Raw genomic sequence first — 8,573 nt, 5'->3', positions numbered from 1 at the left:
GGAGCGGTGTGCACAAACCGCGCGGGATACTCAATTCAAGATGGCGGCAGCGGGCCACGCCCAGAGACGCTGCGTGCTCTGTCTGGGGCAAAAGCAGCTCAGCTGTGCCTGCGCGGTGAGGACTCTGCCCCTCCCCACTGACGAGATCCCTATGAAGTAGCCCCACCTGTAGCCTGTCAGGGAACGCACGTTCTCTGGGGTGCGAGCCTGCACCTCTGTGTTCTCTGATCAAAGAAAAAAACTTTACTTTGCTTCTAAACTGAACTTGGTCTGTTCTATTGGCTCCAAGGACACGGGGCAGTAGGGCCCTTGTCAGGGACTGACTGGAAAGGGTTAGTAACACAGCGGCTCTCGAATGCCATTAACAGATGAGATCCAACTGTTCTTCATCACCGACTACTTTCTTGGGAATCTGGTTTGAACATACATGTAATGCCAAGTACTCAGATAATCACTCGAGGGCATGGTCATAATGTCATATTCCTCCATGCACACGTACTCATACACAGACAAACACACCTCCTTACTACACAATTAATTGATTCCCAGTCTTCCTGTAAGGCAAGGACCACAACATTCTATAGTTTTCTTATTCAGATCCCAATCAGTGGAATCATCTGGAGCAAGAGGAAAGTTCCAGCGTCCATGCATGAGAGCCTCTCTATGGCCTCAGGAAGAATCCTTCCCTTCTGGTTCAGACTCTACTGTGATTTCCACTTTTGCCTCATGGGAGTCTTTTCTCCGGCATCCCAGTCTTGCAAAAGCTAATTAGAATGTCAGGTAAGGTTAGCTCTGAGATGACTTTCAAGATCTGTGCTGAGGAAAACAACATTCACTTTGCAAGCTTCTTGGGAATTTTATTTACCTAGAGCCTCTTCATCCCAAGGATTTAAAGCAAGATGGAGACTGTAGCTCATGAATCAAAACAACTCTCCAGAGCTAAAAGCTAGGTGTATTTGCATAACAATTTACCAGATCCAAACAGCAGGGCAAGGTCAGGTAAAATAAATCGCCAAGGTCATGGTTCTCTGGAAGTGTTATTGAAATTCAGAACTCCTGATCCTGGGTGCTTGCTCTGCCCCATGGATATCTCTGCTACTCTCCTTCTAAATGAAACTGTGGGATAAAATAAAATAAATGTACTGTATGTGTGGAAACCACAGGCCTACCCTTAACCCTCTCCTTCCTTCTAACTCCAGATCTTTCAGATCATGGAGGTAAAGATCAAATCATAACTCACTGACCTCATTGTATTACCACACAAATGAAAGCACTTACTAGTAACAGTGATCTGGAGGACCCTTGGTCTAAACTACAAACTGCTGTTGACTGTGCTTGAAAGTATACTTTCAAATTATTTTAAATCTCTTTAATTTCTTGATCAAATAATTGCTTCGAATTCACTGTTATAATTTTGAGAACCCCAAAACATTGGGATCCTTAAAAATTGGCAAAGGCCCATGAGCCAGAGAGCACGAAGCCGAGATTCAACGTGTATATGATTCTTGCTTTAATACCCTCAGCTAGAAAAACCGTTGAAGAAAGACATCGAAGAGAAGCTTCTTAAAATCACGGCCTCTTTCAACCTACTGGATTTCAGATTCCTCGGGCGCAACTCCGAATCCAGAATTCTCCCTCTTAGGTCGCAAGGAATTTCGCAAACTATGACCCCTAGCCTTGGAGGGGAGAGAACTTGCCAGGGGCGCGGGAAGCGCCACCCGGGAATCTCACCAACAGTGGGTGTCTAGCACAGCCAAGCGACAGGCTGGCGCTAGGGCTCAGCAGCAGAGAGGCGCCGGCTGAGGCGGGGAGAACTTTGCGCTCCCAGCAGAACCACCCTTTGCTGGCCAGTCGCGTCGCTCCTCTGAGGAAGCCAGCGGCGGCGGCGACTGGGCGGAAAGAGGACGAAAGAAATGAAGAGAGGAAGTAGCGAGGGAAGAAGAAAAATGAAGCCAGCGCTGGGAGAGCCCGCGAGAGGGTGGCCGACGGTGGAGCAAGGAGGATTTGGCTGCTTTTCCGCACCCCGGGCGTGAACGCCTTCTCCTGCGCGACCCCAAAGAAATAAGTGTGTCTCGCCTGGGCGAGAAAAGAATCCGAGTGAGAACCTTGCCTCCTCGGTCACCGTTGCCCCCTAGGAATCCCAGCCGCTTCTCAGTCCTGCTTCCCCGCGGGGCCGGACGCAGTGCCCAAGCCGCCCTGCGGATGGGGCGGGCGGGGAACAAGCACCCAAGCCGCGGGTGACCAGCGCCGCCCGCCCCGCTCAGCGCAGGGACCGGGCGGGCAGAGGATGAGAGGCGGAGGGACTTGGGAGCAGGTCCCGAGACTGCCTAGGGCGCGCTAGGTTCCAACTTGGATGGCCCGGAGTCCGCTTCAGCTCCTGGGACAGCTTCGCCGCGCGGAGTGAGCTGCCAGCGGAACCTGGGGGCGGGGACCTTAGGCGGAGGCTGCCCGGGGGAGAGCCGGGGTCAGGAGGGGGCGCGCTTTCTCCCTGCGGGTCTCAGTAATGAGGAGATTGAGTTTGTGGTGGCTGCTGAGCAGGGTCTGTCTGCTGCTGCCGCCGCCCTGCGCACTGGTGCTGGCCGGGGTGCCCGGCTCCTCCTCGCACCCGCAACCCTGCCAGATCCTCAAGCGCATCGGACACGCGGTGAGGGTGGGCGCGGTGCACTTGCAGCCCTGGACCACGGCCCCCCGCACGGCCAGCCGCGCCCCGGACGGCAGCCGGACAGGCGCCCAGCGAGATGAACCTGAGCCAGGTACTTGGCGGCCCCCGGCGCCCTCGCCGGGTGCACGCTGGTTGGGGAGCGCCCTGTATGGCCGGGGGCCGCCGGGCGCACGGAAGCCCGGGGAGGGCGACCGGGCCGAGACCCTGTGGCCTCGGGATGCCCTCCTCTTCGCCGTGGACAACCTGAACCGAGTGGAAGGGCTGCTGCCCTACAACCTGTCTTTGGAAGTAGTGATGGCCATCGAGGCGGGCCTGGGCGATCTGCCGCTCTTGCCCTTCTCCTCCCCTAGCTCGCCGTGGAGCAGTGACCCTTTCTCCTTTCTGCAGAGCGTGTGTCACACCGTGGTGGTGCAAGGGGTATCGGCGCTGCTCGCCTTCCCCCAGGGCCTGGGCGAGATGATGGAGCTCGACTTGGTCAGCTCCGTCCTGCACATTCCAGTTATCAGCATCGTGCGCCACGAGTTTCCGCGGGAGAGTCAGGTGAGAGGAGTCTGGGGCGTGGAGTGGAGATGGGCACCGCTGGGGGCCGGGATGGTAGCGGGGGCGGAGGGTGGGCGGAGGAAGAGAACGCGGATGAAGACCTGAGGGTCGTGGGGCTTTGCAACTTTGATATTGTTTAAGGATCGGACCATATCCGTAGCTTACAGGTAGAAGGGTCTCAGTAGAAGTAAAATAAAACATCTTAAAGCGCAGATGGAAATAAAATGAGAGGTAGAGTAGCAGATGGAAGTAAGGAAGTGGGAGAATATGCGAAAAAATCTTCACGTTTTGACCAGTTGGGAGAAACATAGTGGATACCCTATGGAAGTATTGAATAGAAGTCGCAGTTCTAATGACTAGCGCGGGGAATGGACATAGAAGATCCCAGACTGCCAGAGTCTTTCACTCCCCTGAGGAACTCTAAAAGCACCTGTCGGAAAGAGCACCTGCCCCTTCCGACTTCTTTAGACGATGTCCCTGAGCTTTAGGCGACGGTGTAAAGAAGAAAACACCTCCCTCTGAATTCCTTTGAGTAAACAGGAAATCTGCAATTAGTACAGAAACAATAGGTAGAGTGGTTAATTAGTCTTGGGTATTGAAAGGCATTAGAAATATTATCTGATACCGTAAAAATGGACGGGAGGACTCATTTGGGATTGTTTCTTTGTCCCTACTCTCTCTCTGTGTGATATGGGTTCAAAGACTGGCTATATTTAGTTGTGTTCAGCCCATTTCTGCTCCAATTATCTAGAAGTAAAGAAGACTATAATGATTTAGTTTCCTATGGGTTAACAATATATATATATATAGTTTCAATAAAGGAAGCTACTTGAGAACTTAACTGTTGACAATTAATAAGATAAATATTTACAGAGAAAGTGGGGTCCTTTTAGCAATAGGAGTTTTCTGCATTTTGTGCATTATTTTTTAATAAAATATCAAGCATGATTGAGTCTTGCACAAAGTATTTATGAAACAAATAGGTAGTTGGTGTTGGTCCCATTTTAAAAACTGAGAAACTGAGGAAAGTTCTGGGGCTTGATCAACATTGGTTGGTGTACTAATAATAGAGTCCAGACTCGGGAGAATTTCTAACTCTATATCATTTTCATTCTGTCACTGTAGCTGGAAAAAAATATTTCTAATCTCTCTTCCACTTTCGATATATATACAGAGATAAAAATATAAAATGAGTAAGAGCGAATATATGTGAAAAATTTGATCAAATCTATGTGTAAAATATAAACAGAGTACTAAAGGTTTCTTTTCTAGAAAAATGAATCTTACATTTTTAATTTTAGGAAGGGCAGCCTCAGGCCACTTTCAGCAGTTGCCCAGAAGATTTCTATTTAATGCTGAACTGTAGAGATTTGATCTGCAGAGTGCAGGCTAATTAACTTTTATCTGAAATATTTCCGTCACCTGAATCTGAATGACTGTAGGCAGCAGATGGGAAGGCATGGAAAACACAGGTGCACAACGCTGCCAATGCCCAGTGTTATAAACATGAAATTGCATCCATAGGGTGTATCATTATTAATAGATATGCAGAATAAGATCTAACAAATGCAAGAGTCAGCATCACTTGCTTCTCATCATTGCTTCTTTATTACCTAATACTTCATACATGCCAATAGTGTTCACATTCTCCAGACTCCTTTCCATTTGTAGATTGTTTGGCAAGAGTCTTAAATAGCAAGAATTTTCCCCAAAATTAGTGTTCCTTAGTTAGAAGTGAAATTGTCTGTGCTCCATGATGAATTTTTGTAGTATACAGCACACTACAACTTGGAGACCAGAGAAACTGTGAAGAAGCATCTAGAATAAGTAAATTTCAAAGCTTTAGGACCACTGAAGGACGAAGAGTCCTCCAGGGACAACCCTTGCAAGCTGACAATAAAATAAATACTATGTCAAGCACATTTACTTCTGTATTTCAATTCAGAAGTGTATTTTAAATCACTGTTGTCATTGTTACTTTCATGAGACACATCTTGGAGGGATTATTTTATTAACTCAGATCTAGTTTGGCCAACTGAGGACATTTTCTTTCATTTATCTTTGTATTTTAAATTCAAACATATCTAACCTGTCTTACTTTTGGTATATAATTTAAATGTCATTCTATAATGTTCTATATTTAAAATGTCCAGCTCAATGTCAAGTCACTATAACATGTAATCTTAGGATATGACCACCATCTGCTTTCAGCAAAAATAATAACTGATCTTCCCCTGGCTTCTGAAAAGTGGACCTTTCTCTAATACAATGATGTGATTTTTTTTAAACTTTCTAAATATAAAAGAATGATGAAGTCATTTTACACATTAAATCAAATTGACTTAATTTAGCCACTGTCCTTATTAGAATCTATGCCCAGTGACCTAATTTGTTGACTGTGCCAGTGCATGATTAAAGGATTCTAGAAGAGAGGGGACTTGTCCACACAATCAGACAAATCAAAAGTGCTTTTAGAGCAGGAGCAGCCACAATGTTTTCTCCCACTTTCTTTTGGGCTACTGATTTCTTTCATATGAAACCTTTAATTAGTAAATAATGGTTTTGATAGCATCCTGCCACAACTCCTGAATGGAAAGAGATACCACTGATATGATCAAACCCCTGAGAGTAGCATAGTCGTTTTATTTCAGTATACTATTTATTTGAATCATAAACACATAGGTTCATCAGCTTGGAAGGAACCAACTTCCTTCAATCAGGGAAATCCATTAAAATTAGATAGTTAGCTACCCACTTTTGGAAACCGTACGTGTATTATCACTACATAATAAAAGCTTAATACAACATTACATATAGGATAGAGTCAAAGATGCTTCTACCCCAAAAATTCTGACTTTATCACACCCAAACCTCCACTTGAGGCCAACTAAATTCTGTTCCCATGACCTTCAAATAATGATCTGCACATGGATGCAGTTAACATTTACATTTAAGTAACATTCAGCTCCTCCAGTTCTTTCTTTCTCTTCACTCCCCTGCTACTTTTTCTTCTGAGAGTTTGTATTGTTTCTCCAAAGTTAATGCCTCAAATTTACCTACTGAGGTAGTGACAGATACACATTTCTTTCTAAAATGTGTATCTCATGTTAATTCCATATTGGTTTCATTAGGCAGAGTTAATGGAGTATTATAATTGGCTTAGATTCAAACCCACGCAATTAAAAGGTGACCACACTACTATTTTCTTCTCTTGTTGAATGTACCATGTGCCTGTCTCACGAGCCATATATGCTAACTAATTAGCATATGTTTTTTCCCATGGAAATATAAGTGTTTTGGATGGTCCATTTTTATAATACAGGGCTAAGTACTGAATTCTGTTTATTAGAATTTTGCTGGCATGGTGCCACTTTTGTAAGGTACAAGGGACAAAGCAGTGATATCACAATATAACTTACGTGCCTCATGAGGGGACAAGTAAAGGACATTTATTTTTAAAACATCTGATCTCAACTGTGGTGGTTTTCCTTGACTTTCTCTATTCAAGGCACTGTTCTTTCTCCTCTGGGGGAAATGTATTCTGCAATTCATGATGAATGGCTGATAGTAGCACCTAATTGTTGCTGACTTGAAGATAAATAATTTCAAATTAAATGTCAAGTGATGCAAAACTTTTCTTAGCAGTGATCTTTTACACGTTCCTCTTGAAAAACAGAGACCTGGGATTAATTTGGAATTTCTATTCTGGGAATTTTGTTTACAATGCTTACTTATTTTTCTAGATAAATAGAGCAGAAGAGACTGGCACACACCATTCATTGGGCAATTAATCTGTCTCACCCCTTTTCTTTGCGCCTGCCATAGAATAGTCATAGAGAATCTTGGGTCTTGATCTCCTTGGCTATTACATCTTGGAGTTAACTTATGACTGAATCAACTGAAAACCAATTTTGGTGTCTAATTCCTTAATGTTTCATCTTCTGGTGTGGCAGAAATCACCTTGGATTTTGTGCCACTAGATTTTATTTCATGAATACCTCCAGTCACATTCCAGTCATGTTGGTTAAACGAGCATGACATAATGGAAGGTATATTAAACAGTACTCAAAAAAAGACTCAGTGTACCTCTGCCTCTTACTGGCCATGGAATCTTAGTGACTCTATCTGTGAGCATCTAGGCTTGTCAATCAAAAGAAGGTTACTTTACCAATCTGACAGAGTTATTGTGTGAATCAAATAAGAAAGTGAAGTACTTTGGAAAAATTTATAGTGTTGGCTAAATAACCAGTAGAGAGGTGTCGGTTTTGATCTGATAAGAATCATTCTAGTCCTAATTCACCACTAATTCTCCATTAGTTGCTACTAATCAAAATAGAATGTGATTCACAGTGTAACATGTCTTCATCTTCCACCTTACTCTCTACCCACTCCCTCATTTTATTTCTCTGAAAAAAAAAGTAAGTGGGTTTAGCACCCACCTGCGAAAAGAACTATGTTCCTAACTAGCTTGCACCCTTGCCTAGGATTAGAAGACATGCCATAGGTACTGTCTCTATACCAATAGCAAATCTTTATAAATGCACATCATCAATGCAGTTTCTAGAGCCTTAGGTATTGCCATAGAAGCTTCAATAAGATGCCCAAGGTTTTTCAGAAATGTTGGTCTCTCTCATTTCTCCTATAGGAGAAATTATAGTAAATTCCTCATGAGACAATGGACACACAGTCTAACCTCTCTACCCCAACTCCGCCTACCATACCACTAAGCCCACTGTTCGGCTCATCTGACATTATTTTCTTGGCAAGTCTTTCTTAATGAAGAAGGCAGTGCGTTGGTTCATATTTGGTTCATACTGGCACAAGCTCCTTATCTCATCTTGGATAGACAATGGTTTGCAAACCAGCTACTTTGAGTATCATTGCCCTAGGCAAATACGTGGAGCTCTCATAACAAGGCATTGTACACTTTAGTGGCACCACTAAATGCAGAGATGAGAATCTCATTGTCTTTTCTCCTGCCTACTCTAGCTACTCCCATTCACATACACAAAAGAGTAGAGAAACAGCACAGCACTGGAAATGGGATGCAGAATCTCTAAAACTAGGCAAGAAGGAAGAAAGAACATCTCAGCGTCTGCCACATTGCTTTCTGAGTAAATGCATGAAAAACAAACTAATGGCAATCTTTAAGCCACTCATTTCTTTCTCAGATCTTTCCTGTATGGGAAGGTGGGAGAAGAGAGCAATGGGGAAAAGGTAAACAAGGAGTAAGCCAGCCACCTTCCCTCAACCTAACACCTCAGCTAGACTTTCAGATCTCCTGACTGTGAAGGAGTCAGACACTTTCAGGGGAGACTGTTTCTCCTGTACTGAGGGAGTCGGTTGATCCTACTTACCTGGGCTGGTATTG

The 8,573-nt window shown here is 44.5% G+C and overlaps 1 protein-coding gene across 1 annotated transcript in view; it reads left to right on the top strand.

Moving 5' to 3' along the window:
• Positions 1-2,503: 2,503 nt before the first annotated feature.
• Positions 2,504-8,573, top strand: part of GRIN3A (glutamate ionotropic receptor NMDA type subunit 3A) — a gene marked incomplete at both ends in the record, with an annotated part of 149,437 nt that continues 143,367 nt past the window's right edge. Inside the window, one exon of the mRNA XM_079926617.1 lies at positions 2,504-3,202. Within this exon, the coding sequence (XP_079782743.1) occupies positions 2,504-3,202 (699 nt within the window). The remainder of the gene's footprint in view (positions 3,203-8,573) is intronic.

The sequence above is a fragment of the Stenella coeruleoalba genome, assembly GCF_951394435.1.
Source record: "Stenella coeruleoalba genome assembly, chromosome: 7".
NCBI classification, from domain to species: domain Eukaryota; kingdom Metazoa; phylum Chordata; class Mammalia; order Artiodactyla; family Delphinidae; genus Stenella; species Stenella coeruleoalba.
The sequence above is the reverse complement of the archived record's forward strand: the minus strand, read 5'-3'. Positions and strand labels throughout refer to the sequence as shown.